General features: G+C 46.5%; 1 protein-coding gene across 2 annotated transcripts in view; it reads right to left on the bottom strand.

Annotated features, from left to right (window-relative positions):
- The window catches only part of VSTM4 (V-set and transmembrane domain containing 4), a 105,093-nt gene that overhangs the window by 48,806 nt on the left and 41,704 nt on the right, over window positions 1–14,583 (bottom strand). For both annotated transcript variants that reach the window (XM_066243635.1, XM_066243634.1), the window contains one exon: window positions 4,362–4,395. In XM_066243635.1, coding sequence (XP_066099732.1) covers window positions 4,362–4,395 — 34 coding nt within the window. The remainder of the gene's footprint in view (window positions 1–4,361; window positions 4,396–14,583) is intronic.

The raw sequence follows: 14,583 nt of genomic DNA on the forward strand, positions 1-14,583 counted from the left end.
CTGAGCCAGTGACCCGTTGCTCAAGCCAGCGACCTTGGACTCAAGTCAGCGAACTTGGGCCTCAAGGCAGCGAACTTGGGCTTTAAGCCAGCAACCTTTGGGCTCAAACCAGGAACCATGGGGTCATTCTATAATCCCACGCTCAAGCCGGCAACCTCAGGGTTTTGAACCTGGGTCTTCTGCATCCCAGGCCGACATTTTTTCCACTGCACCACTGCCTAGTCAGGCAAGTTGTACACTTGAAACCTGTATGGCCTTGAGAACCATCACCATCCCAATTAATTTTTTTAAAAAGTTTTTTTTATTCAGTGAGAGGAGGGTAGGCAGAGAGACAGACTCCTGCATGTGCCCCAACCCAGATCCACCTGGCAAGCCCACTAGGGGTCAATGCTCTGCCCATCTGGAGCTGCAGCTCCTTTGCTCAGCAGCCTAGCTCTTCTTTGCACCTGAAGCAGAGGCCATGGAGCCATCTTCAGTGCCCAGGGCCAACTCGCTCCAATCAAGCCATGGCTATAGGAGGGAGAAGGAAGAGAAAGAGAGGGGGGGGGGATGGGTGGAGAAGCAGTAGTCACCTCTCCTGTGTGTCCTAACTGGGCATTGAACCTGGGATATCCACATGCTGGGCCGATCCTCTATCACTGAGCCAACCAGCCAAGGCCCTCAAATTTTTTTAAAAAAATCTTTGCTGGTTCAGAAACGATTGCAAAATGCTTTAAATTAAGCTCACAAATCACAGTAAAGCTGTGATTTACATACAAACATACATTTAGTCTCTGCCCCTGTTTATCCTCGATAAACTGTATGCACCAAAACACATAAAGGAAGCTTGACTAATTTCCGTTGTAACTGCTGTTGACACAGGTAACATCATGTCCAGTTTAATTTCTCCCATTTACAAATACTTTATCTCAAGATCAGAAGAAGAGCTTAAACAAAAGGTCAGGAAATGAACTAGCTGGGAACTGCCTGTTCTGTGCCCGTGGCCATTCTCTCAACGCCTTTCTTCAACATAAACTACTGGAAGGAAGGCACTTGATTCCACTAAAGAGATGTGTCATCCTGTGCAAATCCATCACACCTATATGCTATTGGTGGCATTTCATTTTAAATATGCTTCTCTGGAAACTTTTGGAGAAATGTCATTCAGTGGAACTGCTCTCGCAGCCATTTCCCCTGGGGAAGGCATGTTGCAAATATTCATATTGCAGGACCTGGAGCCGTCCACTGGAGCCCCACTCTCTGCTCCAGGAGAGCACTTTGCACTGGGGAAAAAGGTCTCCCAATCCTGAAGGTCAGGGCATCTTCCAACTTCAGGGATGACAGAAATTCAAAACGAGACTTGCTTACTTTCTGTTTGAACTTCTCTCAACAAGTCATAGGGTTCTCTAAGGTCTCCAGGTTCTGCCCCAGGCTCTTGGCAAGGCCCCCAGTCAGTGGCTGTAGATTCAGTGCCAGCATGTAACCTCACCCTGAAGGTCCCTCTCCTTCCTGAGGGTTTCCACTCCTGGTACCTTGTCCCGGTCCTGTGCCCTCTACCTACTATTTCTTAGGAGGATGTAATCAGAGGACAGAGAACATGAGTCTGGATCATACCTGGAGACTCCAGGGACCTGGTCACTGCCACAGCACAGATGATTGAGCCCAGATCTGGGAGTCCCTTGGCAGGACAGGGACAGAAGAACTGCTGGGCTAGAGACAGGGCGCACAAGACAAAGCTGGTTTAAGGGCAAAGGATGGCCTGTTCACTAGTGAGCTGCCATGACAAGGAATCTGGGCTTCATGTGGTCAGACTGGGATGAGGTTCGAATTAGGAAGAGAAATGGAAGTGAGCAGGATGCCCGTTTCCAGATTTGCGGGAGCAGGCCTGGCCTCTCCAGAGTTCCAGGGTGCAGTGAAGAACGGGCTTTCCAGAGGCAGGCTGTGGCTGGCCCAACAGAAGACATGCCCACATATCTGCCTCTGGAACATTTTAAAGAGTTCTTGATATATTTTGTTCCAGTACCATTTGTAGAACAGACTATGCTTTCTCAAATTTTTAAAAGCATTTGTGAAGGATTGGCATTTTTTTAATACTTGGTATTAAGTAATTTCTGTTTAATTTTGTTGTCATCAGAGAACAAACTTCATATGATTTTTTACATATATAAAATTCTTAAGTTTTGTTTAATGGGCAAGCATATGGCCTATTCTGGAGAATGTTCCAAATATGCTCAAAAAGATGTATCATGCTGTCATTGGGTAGAGCAGCGGTTCTCAACCTGTGGGTCACGACCCCAGCGGGGGTCGAACGACCAAAACACAGGGGTCACCTAAAGCCATCGGAAAATACATATTTATTATACAATACATTTTTAAATAAAATATGTATTTTAAATAAAATATGTCACGACCCACAGGTTGAGAACCGCTGGGGTAGAGTATTCTTATGCTTGATCTCCTGTGCCTTTACTGATTTTCTGTCTAGGTATTCTATCAACTATTGTTGAGTAGAGCATTGAAATCAGCTATTATTCTAGAATGATCTATTTTATCTTTCAATTTTCTGTTTTTGCTTCATGTATCTGAGGCTTTGTTGTTCGATCCTTATAGACTTCTGGTTGCTATATCTTCCTGATGTTTAGTTCCTTTAAAATGATAAAACTTCCTCCTTTGTCTCTTGTGATATTTCTTGTCTTAAATTATATATTGTCTTATATTAATTTAGTTATAACTTCTCTTAGCATTACTGTTTGCATGGTATATCTTTTTCCATTCTTTAGATGCTCCCCATTTAGTGCTCATTCATATTGCGTCAGCCAGAAGTATGCTTGTGCCAACCGTGAGCCCACAACACCTGGGTGCCCTTGACTCCAGCTCATGGGAACAGTGAGCACCAGAGGAGAAGAAGGCAGTGCAAGGTCAGGGGCAAGGACAGAGCAGCAGGACGGTGGAGAGAAAATGGGGCTCACCCTCTGGTGCCTGGCTTCTTAGATAGGCTCTCTTTATCTTAGGATTCAATAGGGGATCACATCAGGAGTGGAGACAACTACTTCGATGTTCTTTTCAGACATATCTTGATGGAGGAGTGGGATACTAAAGTCCTCTTATACATATGTGATTTACACAGTCCACTGTTACCAACATGCTATCACTTTGAAGTGTGGAATCCTCACTACTACTGAGGTCACCTTACCCTCCGCACTAGTAAATATTATAATGCTCTTCTTGAGTATCAGATGGTTTTATAATTTTTGCCTTAATCACCAAATATTATTTTTAAATCTCATGAAGAAAAAATAGTCTACTTATGTACCCATCTTTATGTTCAAGCATTCCTTTTTCCTTCTTAATTCACCAAGATTTTCTCTTCTATTTCAAGAATTTCTTTTATTATTATTATTTTTAAAATTTATTTATTGATTTTAGAGAGAGAGGAAAGGAGATAAACAGACAGAAACATCAATCTGTTCCTGTATGTGCCCTGACCAGGGATCAAACCCACAACCTTGACCTATTGGAATGATACTCTAACAAACCAAGCTATCTTGCCAGTGCTCAAACATTTCTTTTAAAGTAGGCCTGATAGTAACAAATTCTTTGAGTTTCTCTTTGTCTGAGAATGTCTTTATTTCCGTTTGACCCTAAAGGATAATTTTTCTACATAAAGAATTTGTAATTGACAGTACTTTTTTTTAATGCACTGTCATTCAAATTTGTGTTCCCTATAGGTAATACCTAGTTTTCCTCTAGTTGCCTTTAAGATTTATTTCTTTGTCTTTGGTTTTCATAATCTTCTTTTAGCCACCACCCAGAGTCCTCATCGGCTGCCTCTCATACTGTCTCCAAGGTTCACAGCTGTGCTTAGCAAGGAAGAGCGGGGACTTGTGCCATCTTGTCTGAATCAAAAGTCTCACATTTTTAAATACTACGAGTTTACATTATTTATTTAATAGTTATGTCATTTGCGAGCTGTGTCTGACCACCTAAAAGGCTAGCATCTTCTTTAGAGTGGGGCATTTGACATACAGGCATTGTTGGGGGAAAAAATTAGGAGTAATTGGGACCAGAAGGCATCAAAGTGGTTCAGTCTGGTTGCCAGCACCTTTCTAAATGGGGGAGCTGTCCTGCAGGAGCAGATGCCAGACCCTCCCCCCAGCATGCATGTTGGGCCAGCACGAATCACCATGAGTTCTGGCTCCTCTGGGGATGATAACCAGGGCACAAAGCCTGGAAATACACAAATGCATGCAGAACATACATTTTTAGGCCAATTTGTGGACTAATATACAGCCTTTTAAGTAAAGATACAAAGTTAACCAATTTCTTGGTAATAGCAAAAGAAAATAGCAAAGTTTCATTTGGAAAAGAAGAAAGAATATTACCTGCTCTGAGGGCATTTCACCAAATAATGTCTCACTGTGAAAGGAAAAAAAAATAAAAGATGGTAAATGAATGCTACTTTAGACATATATGCTCCAGGAATTAACAGGAGACTAAGTGCCCAGGTGTTGACCAGATACTGGTTCAAGCCACATCTCAAGGCTTTTATACTTCTCTGGGGATGAGTTTAGCAGAGCCAGAGCATGGACACCACAGTGGTTTGATATTGCTCCACACCTGGATCAAGCCAGGCCTGAAGCCATACATCCTACACTTCCTGATTACATAACCCAAAACTTTATTTATTTATTTATTGCTAGGTTGAGTTGGGTTCTAACCAGAAGGTTCCAGAAGTAACAGAGTCATCCAACTTCTGAACTCTGCCTTGATGATGAAAAAGCCTTCTTGAGGCCACCTATTTCTACTTATTCCTCTCTATAAAATGGGTTTCCATTCTCTGATCAATGCTCTTCCAGGGCTAACAAGATGCCCTTGGAAAAACAGTCTAAGAGGAAGATATCCTCCACCATCAGTGTCCTTGAAAAAAAGATTATAGTTGTAAAGGAAAAATAAAACTACCTAGGCAGTTATCCAAACAAGTGTCCAATCTAAGTTCAGAGAGGAGTTCACCTAAAATAAAAGCAAAGCTGAAGCAGCCACAGGGCCTGGGTCTGTGTGGTAGACTGTAACATCAATGGCCCCAGTGATCACACCTCCCGTCTCCCTCCACACCCATGTGTGGCACTCTCCCATGCTGACTCTGGGCTTGGCCACATGGCATGTGCCTCGCCCTGAGGTTTGCACATGCATGCTTGCTCTCTTCCTCCCCTCCTTCCTCCCTCTTCCTTTTCTTCTTCTTCTTCTTCTTCCTCTTCTTCTTCCTTCTTTTACTCCTCCTCCTCCTCCTTCTTCTTCTCCCTCCCTTGCCCCATCCTTGCAGGAAATTCTTCTGTTACCACATAAAGAAGCCTGACTAGCCTACTGGGAGATGAGACCACATAGGACAAATGCAAGTCATCTCAGCCAAACCCCCAAAACAGACCCAAGCTGATCAACCAGTGGATCACAGTAGCATGAGTGAGTGACCAGCTGAGACTAGCACTGCTCAGTGGAGCCCAGCCCAAACTGCAGACCTGCAAAACTGTGAGCAAATAAAATGCTGTCATCATAAGCTACATATTAGGAATGATCTGTCAGGAAGGTGACCAATTCAGGTTCTAGACCAAGGTGACAGACTTGGGCTTAAATGGGACGTTTTTAGGTTTATTGGGCCCAACCTCCTATTAGTACCTAAACTCTCTCCACATTCCATTTACTGTGGTGCATTTCAACACCATGCACAGGATAGTTTACAGGTACAACAATAATAAAGTCAAAGTTAGTATTTATTGAACACTTCATAAATTCCTGGCACTACTCTAAGCTTATTATATAGATTGATGGTCTGCACACTCTAGGTACCCTTAGGAAGGACAGTTGTAAGAAAGTATTTCTAGGTTGACCAGACAGTGGCGCAGTGGATAGAACATTGGACTGGGATGCAGAAGACCCAGGTTTGAAACCCCAAGGTCACCAGTTTGAGCACGGGCTCATCTGGTTTGAGCAAAGCTCACCAGCTTGGACCCAAGGCCCCTGGTTTGAGCAAGGGGTTACTTAGTCTGCTATAGCCCCCTGGTCAAGGCACATATGAGAAAGCAATCAATGAACAACTAAGGTGCTGCAACAAATAATTGATGCTTCTCATCTCTCTCCCTTCCTGTCTGTCTGTCCCTATCTGTTCCTCTCTCTGACTCTGTCACCAAAAAAAAAAAAAAAAAAAAGAAAAGAAAAAAAAAGAGACTATTTCTAGATTCTTACCTTCCACGGTATTCTTTCCTAAGAATTCTTTCTCCTGAAACATGCTTGAAGGTCAGGCATGGACGTCCTTTCCTCCCCCCCACCCTCATCCTATCACATCACTCTGCTTCCAAAAATCTAGGCACATCCCTCACCCACCCTGACTTATACTGTGGAGGCCTATCCTGGGGAAAAAACTAGGGGGCACCCAACAGAAGATGATTTGAAATATTGGTGTCAGAGTTGAGAAGGCAAATGGCTAATGACTGGGCCACTGAACCTTCCACTGGGGAGAGGTTTCCCAGTACTTTGCTTCAGCAAGGACTGACTCATGACCTAATCCAGCTGTCAGCTGATGTAGGGTGTTAGAAATTATTATCGATGATAAATCACTATATGACTTTTGAGTTTTAACTAGGAAGCAGCTTAAAGTATTGAGTGGCGTAATAAAACTTCATCCACCCTGGCCAGATAGTTCAGTTGGTTAGCGTCACCCCAAAGCACAGAGGTTTCTGCTTCCTGTCTGAGTGCTGGTAAGGGCACATACATGAGCAAATTGATCTCTCTCTCTCTCTCTCTTCCTGTTCCTCTCTCTTTAAAATGAATAAATTTTTAAAAAAGGAAAGAAAACTTCATCCATCCCTACCTTTTTGTATATTGAAAAAGATATTACAGAGCTAACATTCATGTTAAAAAAATAGAAATAAAATTGATGCTGAAGTCTATCACCAAATTTATACAAGTAAAATAAAAATCCATTTCAATAAGATACATTTCTAATAGAGTTTTACTTCTTAATGATTATTATTTATCTAAATTTTGAATTTGTTGTTTTAATTAACTTTACAATCATTTTCCAAATATTACTAATTGTGCAATGTTGATAACTTCATTCAGAAAAGAATTAAAACCTACAGGCTTATGGAATAGGAAATAGAAACTTTAAAATTTTATACACAATATTTTACAGATAAGTATAATAGAGTGATCAAAAAAGGACTTTCAAAGCAAAAAAATGTGCTAAACTAGGATAAAATTTTGTTGGATAAGTGAATTGAATATGAAAGCTCATTGCGACAGCCATGTCCCCTACCCTATCCAGCCTTGTAGCATGGCTGGGGACTCCAGTGGGGTCTGATCCTCCCATACCATTCCCCGCCACAACCCACCTGCATCCTCTTGAGACCACGAGGCCTTGCCATGACCTTGAATAAGTGAGACCTCTGGGTATTTCTGCTCTGTCATTTAAATGCTTTGCCCTCGTGGGAGCACTGCAGCCGCCCTGCACAGGGCCCTGGCATCTGCATAACCCCAGCCTCCCCCAGCCCCAGTACAGGCAGGGAGCCCTGCCGTGTCAGGGGCCAGACAGGACCTGCACATGCCCACTTCCACCTGCCCACCTCCACCAGCCGCTTCCTTTGCCAAGTAGTGGGTTCCTCCCATGCCATGGTCAGGACCTCATTTCCCTTCTGGAAGCATCATTTCCAGGCCAGCACAGTTACAAAGACAGGTCAGGCCACCTCTCTGGGTCAACAAGTGGAAAGCTCAAAAGGAAAGGGAAACTTTATACCTCCTGTTCCCTTGGTACAAAGAGCTACTGCATGACCACAGCCATTCAAGGAAAAGCACCAGCGCATAAAGTTGTCTATCTGATGTCACGCTGTCCTCTCTGGTGGTCATGGGTCCCAGGCAGCCACCAAGCACTGAACATGTAACTAGTTCAAAACATGCAGGAAGTGTGAGAACATGCTGAACTTCAGCCTTAGTGTGAAAAGAGGGAAGGTAAAATGTGTCATTCAGAATCTTTATATTGTAATGTATTGATGATATTTTGGATATATTGGGTTAAATAAAGTAAGTTAAAATGAATTTCCCATTTTTTATTCCTTTTTGAAATGTAACTTAGCAGTTACATTTTAGAAAAGTCCAGTTACACACTGGCTCATTCAGGACGTCTTGTCTGCCCTCGCAGTAGGGATGGCTGGTCCACAGTCCTCATGGCTGGGATAGAGGGATACAACTTGGAAAGGGGGACAGCCCGCGGGAGAGGTTGCTCCCTGGATGGGCCCACACCTGGACTGGCCGCCACACAGCAGCTGGGAAAGGGTCCCCAACAGCTCTGTGAGGTGAGAGGAACTCTTATTGCCATCTTACAGAGAGGACACCTGGGCCCTGAGAAGTAGGGCTTCATTAGTGCAGAAGCCGGATCCAGGCTCGGGGTGCAGCACTGTCTGTACCCAGCTCCTGGGGAAGCTCGGGAGCCTCGCACAGGGAAGGCAGCAGTGGGCCCACAGCCCACACATACCCAGCTCCTGGGGAAGCTCGGGAGCCTCGCACAGGGAAGGCGGCAGTGGGCCCACAGCCCACACATACCCAGCTCCTGGGGAAGCTCGGGAGCCTCGCACAGGGAAGGCGGCAGTGGGCCCACAGCCCATACATACCCAGCTCCTGGGGAAGCTCGGGAGCCTCGCACAGGGAAGGCGGCAGTGGGCCCACAGCCCACACATGCTGCCCACAAGGCTTCTCCTCAGAAGTGCTCAGGTGGACTGAGCATCTCTGAGGCCAGGCTGGTAAGCCCTCCGTCCTCCCCAAGACCTGCGGGTTGTCCTCTGTTCCTCCTTGGCCACAGTCACCCCATTCTATGCTCTGTGGCCTCACACATGAGTGGGACACAGCTCCCCAGCTCCCCCTTCCTTGTAGCTCTGAGAGAATAGATCATAGGCCCTTCGATCCTATGGACAGCCATTGAGGAGCAGCAGGAAGCAAGCTTGCAGCAGGGACGAAGGCGTCTTGCAGGCCCTGACGAGGCCTGGCTCTGGGGCGAGCACAGGTCACACTGAGTCAAAGTGAACATGGAACACAAATGCTCAGGTCTTAGGCTGCTCCCTCCGTGGTTCTAGTGTGCCTTCACAAGTGTCATTTTCAAAGCTCAAGTACAGAAGGTTGGCAGATGGTGGAGCCCACTCCAAAGTAGTGAGTCTGGACTGATTTCCCAAGAAGCAAAGGCCTTGGGAAACTACTCGACCAACTTGAGGCTCAACCCTGGCCCACCAGGGCTGGTGTTTTCCAGGTGGCTCTGAGCCGCAAAGGCCCTGGGACGCAGTTGCTACACATGGGTGCCACTGACTCCAGCTCATGGGAACAATGAGCACACCAGAAAAAGAAGGCAATGCAAGGCCAGGGGTGGGGGCAGAACAGCAGGAGGGTGGAAAGGAAAGCGAGCTGGCTTCCAGGAAGGGCTTTATCTATTTCACAGCTCCACGGTGGATTGCAGCAGGAGAGGGGACAGCTACTTCAATGTCCTCTTGCAGACAGATATTTGCTGAGGAAGTGTAGAACAGGTGCTGGGCTCATTTCTGCTTTCCACATGTATGTGAGCAGCCTGCAAATCTGTGGCCTCGTGTGGGCAGGAGAGGCTGGCTCTTCTATGCAGCCAGGATGCAGAAGGTCCAATTATCCCACACGTGCATAGAAAACTCCTAAACCCACACTATAACCAGGGGTCTCTATTGTTGGTCCCTAGTAAGGTCTGTGCTCTCCACACACCAAGCACTGTTCTAAGCACCTTATACATATTAACAGTTTTAATAAAGATGATACAAGTTTGTAATGATGCCCTAAATGTAAGAATATGCTATATTTGAGTTACCAAGAATGCTGTTGGTTTTTATCTGGACACATGTGGTCCGGCCCACAAATGCATAACTGCTCCCAGTGGGAGTCATGGTTATCTGCAGCTAGCCAATAAACGGGGCAGCCTCCTGGGGTGCAGCCCGACATTGAAGATGTGCCCTGTCCCTGCTGTAACCTGCTATTTTGGAATGCTGCCATACCCCTCCCCAACCCCTTCCCATCCCTGCTTGGGCACAAATGGTGCAGTGCTCCTAGCAAACTAGTTCCTTGACTGGAGAATGCTGAATACCACCAGTTCTCAGAACCCACAGTGGTCACCATTATGCCCCAGCCACCTGGAGTGACTGGGGTGTGTCCCCTCCTCATCCCCTCGAGTTGGGAGCTTCCCTTGCTTCCTCTGGCTCTTTCACTGGGAAAGACAAAAATCAGGTTTTCCTTGTGTGGTGGTTTAAGGATGACCACAGATTCTTTGCCACTCTTCCCACAAAGAGGAGGCTCTCCTCCTTTGTCCTGAGCATCTGACTTGCTTTATCTGATAGAATGTGGCTGAGTGACCTGTGCATAGTCCAGTATAGACATGCCCTTGGAGACCAAAGTCATCAAGTAGGGTGGTTTGGCCACCCATGCTGCTGGTGAGACCAGAGGGAGAAAGAGAGGGAGCAATGTTGTTGGCCCTGCTCTCCCACAGGTGTCCAAGGTGAGACCCAGGCTGGGAGTGACAGGCGCCACCCCAGATCTCCAATCTCAGTCAGCTTCAGACGCCTGGGGCCACATGGAAACTCTAGGTGACTACCAGCAGAACCACGCAGCTGAGCCCAGCACAGACAGCAGAATCTTGAGGAAATGAATGTTGAAAGCCACTGTTTGGTACTGTTTGTGATGCTGCAGCAGATACCTGTAACATTTCGGGATTAGTAGTACATGTGCTCTGGTGAGAGCTCCCTCAATGACAAGAAGGGCTACTGCTCTAAGTTATGTCATCAGCACCAACCTAAAACAAGGTCCTACTTATCAGATCCACTCTATCCATTCAGATTATTTTTATTTTTAAGCTTCATTTAGAAAACAAGTTGGAACCCTGGCCAGTTGGCTCAGCAGTAGAGTGTCAGCCCAGCATGTGGATGTCCTGGGTTTGATTCCCAGTAAGGGCACATGGGAGAAGCGAACATCTACTTCTCCATCCCTCTCTCTCCCCTCCCCTCCTCCCCCCTTCCCCCACTCTTCTCCTCCTGCAGCCATGGCTCCACTGGAGTGAGTTGGCCCCAGGCGCTGAGGAAGGCTCCATAGCCTCCGCCTCAGGCACTAAGAAGAGTTTGGTTGCTGAGCAACAAAGCAACGCCCCAGATGGGCAGAGCATCGCCCCCTAGTGGGCTTGCTGGGTGGATCTGGGTTGGGGCACATGCAAGAGTCTGTTTCTCTGCCTCCCTTCCTCTCACTGAATAAAAAAATAAATATTAGCATAGTAAATACATAAACCAGTAACACAGTCATTTATCATCATCATCAAGTATGATATCCAGTACATAACTATATGTGCTGGGCTTTATACAACTTGCAGTGGTAGGTGTGTTTACACCAGCATCACCTCAAATATGCAAGAAATGCCTAGCGGCTACAACATCACAGCAGCTACAATGTCACTGGGCGATAAAACTTTTTCAGCTCCTTATAATCTTACGGAACCACCACCATATATGTGGTATGTCGTTGACCAAAACATTATAATGTGGCACATGGCTGTGTAGATGTCTAATATATATCACTTATGTATGTTACATGTAAACATAATATATGTAAATATGTATGTGTATATGTAAAATAATTTCAAATATAGAGAAACATCTTCTCTAAACTGCAAATGTTTACAAGACGAGGTCCCGTACTAAAATTTGTTTTATTGTGTTATAAATTACTTCCCATTTATTTCTCCCATATATTATGGCTAGAGCATTGAACTGATATGTGTGGCTACAGTTAGCATCTCTTAGCTATGCATTTCCCTTCAAAATAGTAATGGGATCATTTCAACCTTCTGCTGTAAAGGGAGTACAGGCAGCATAGTGCTAAGAACTGGCTCTGGGGCTCAACTGGTCCAAGCATCAGCCTCAGGCACTAAAAATAGCTGGATTGGTTCAAGTATTGGCCCTAGACGGGGATTACCAGGTGGATCCCAGTCAGGGTGCATGCAGGAGTCTGTCTCTCTATCCCCCTTCCTCTCGCTTAAAAAAAAGAACAACAACAACTGGCTCTAAGGTCTTGCTCCTCAAAGTGTGGCCTCACACCAGCAGCGGTGGCACCACCTGGGCTCTCATTAGAAATGCAGGCTCAGGCCAGCACAGATGTATTGAATCAGACTTGCATTTCGGCAGGTTCCCAGGTGAATGGTCTGCTCCTGAAAGTTGGGGCAGTGTTGCTTTAAGGCATCTGTGAGTAGGCTAACCCCAGGCTCCCATGCACGATGGTCCCTAATGTGGCGAGGACCTAGGGATTGGCTCCTTAAGCTTCACAGGGCAGGACCTGTCCTGCCAGGGCTACAGAATGCCAGCCTGCAGACAGCAGCTGCACCAAACCAAAGCCTTGCTCCCGAGGAGCTGCAGGAGCTATGCACTGCTGTTGGGAAGGACCTCAGCAACAACACCAAGAAAGGCTGAAGGAAATCCCTTGGCAGGGGAAGCCCCCACAGGGCTGAGGGTTTCTTAAATAGAAGTGTGAGAGGCTCAGAGCAGGCTGGCGTGGGCTTGGGCACTCCCTGTGTCAGGACTTTACCAAGCCCTTCAGTTGTCTTGTCTGTCAAATGGGAGCGATCTGGGCTGTCATCCCAGACCACTGGTGAGATTACGTGAGAACATGGTGCAGCCAGCAAGGTGTCTGGCCCTCAGCAGATGCTCAGGCAAAGCTCTCAGCAGGTCAAAGGGATTTTGGACACTGCACAGCTGCAGAGGAGGCCATCTGGAACCCACGCTAGGGGTGGGTGAACGAGGGCAGCTAGGAGCGGGTTTCTCTGCAGCTTTGTGTGAGGCCTGCCCCAGCCTGCCCTTGCTGGCTTTGGTGAAGAAGGATGTCTCCTGAACTAACTACCTTGCTTTGTTTTCCTCATCCTGCCTAAGGAATAGCACAGTTGGCATCTCACAGTCGATTCTCTGTCACGGCACTGAGCCCAGATGGAGGTGTCTTTAGAACCAAACAGATGTAGAACCTGTTCACCTGTCATCCAAACTCCTAGAACTGGGAGGCAAGCAGCTGGAAAACACACCCATTTGTCCACCATTTGTTGAGCAACTGTCATGAGCCAAACTGCAAGGAGATAGATCAGATGCATGGTCCTGCCTTACATGCTGTCCTCTTGAAGGGACATGTGCAACATGGGCCACAAGCTCTGAGAAGGTGTCAAGGGTTTAACAAGTGGGAAACTCAGGAACTGTGGGTGAGGCTGGCAGAGGAAGGTTCTCAGAGCACGTGCAGTCATACACAGAGCTCGGAGGGTAGGGCACAGGCTGGGAAGGATAAAGATCAGATACGTTCCTGCTCCATCTGTAGGTGCCCAGCGTGCTGAGTGTCTCAGCACAACTCTGGGTTCCTGTTCACCCCTCTACACCCTGGTCGGGCCCCTGGAGGCTGACTTCCAGGCACTGACCGGCTGATTCTGGTTGGTGAGACCGAAGCAACAGCAGAACATGGGGAGGAGGAGCTGAGGGAGGGCTGAGAGCCGTGTGCTGCTGTTCCTCCCTCCTGCCTCCTAGTTCAGCATTGTCTGAGTGTCCCTTTTAAGGCTCCTACTGGTGACATTTCTTCCACAGTCACAGCCATTACAGGTTTCAAGAACTTCTCCTCCCCTTGTCTCCTAAGGTCTAGGGTGTAAACAGCTTCCTATAGACTGCCTGCCTCTCTCCCCCTCCCTGATTCCCTTAACCCTGCCTGCACCTCTAAGGGTAGTCTCTTCTGGAAACACTGCTCAGTTTCTTTGTTTGAATGTCCCCTTAAGTTGTGACCACTAGATCGAACACTTACCAATTCTGTGACCTTAGGCTAACAGTAATTATGTATAACTAACTATATGTCATCATAAATACAGAACACTTTCAAGGAGCCAGAATGTGTCAAGGGCATCTGTTTCTTTGGTTTTGAACCTAATCCTCACACCAATCCTACAGTGTGTCCGTAAAGTCATGGTGCACTTTTGACCGGTCACAGGAAAGCAACAAAAGATGATAGAAATGTGAAATCTGCACCAAAGAAAAGGAAAACTCTCCCAGTTTCATACCTATTCAGTGCAGTTAGATGTGGGCTCATGCACAGATTTTTTTAGGGCTCCTTAGGTAGCTATCCCATATAGCCTCTACAGACTCGTCACTAACTGATGGCCTACCAGAACGGGGTTTCTCCACCAAACTGCCGGTTTCCTTCAACTGCTTATCCCACCGAGTAATGTTATTCCTATGTGGTGGCGCTTCGTTATAAATGCGCCGATATTCACGTTGCACTTTGGTCACAGATTTGAATTTAGCGAGCCACAGAACACACTGAACTTTCCTCTGTACCATCCACATCTCGACTGGCATGGCCATGGGCTGCTCCGCTGTATACATGGTGTTACATCATCATCTGCGTATGTGCACATGCTGCCACATCATCCTACAAAAACTGGGAGGGTTTTCCTTTTATTTGATGCAGATTTCACATTTCTATCGTCTTTTGTTGCTTTCCTGTGACGGGTCAAAAGTACACCATGACTTTACGGACACACTGTATTATATG

Source organism: Saccopteryx bilineata, chromosome 9 (assembly GCF_036850765.1).
Source record: "Saccopteryx bilineata isolate mSacBil1 chromosome 9, mSacBil1_pri_phased_curated, whole genome shotgun sequence".
In the NCBI taxonomy this organism is placed as follows: Eukaryota; Metazoa; Chordata; class Mammalia; order Chiroptera; family Emballonuridae; genus Saccopteryx; species Saccopteryx bilineata.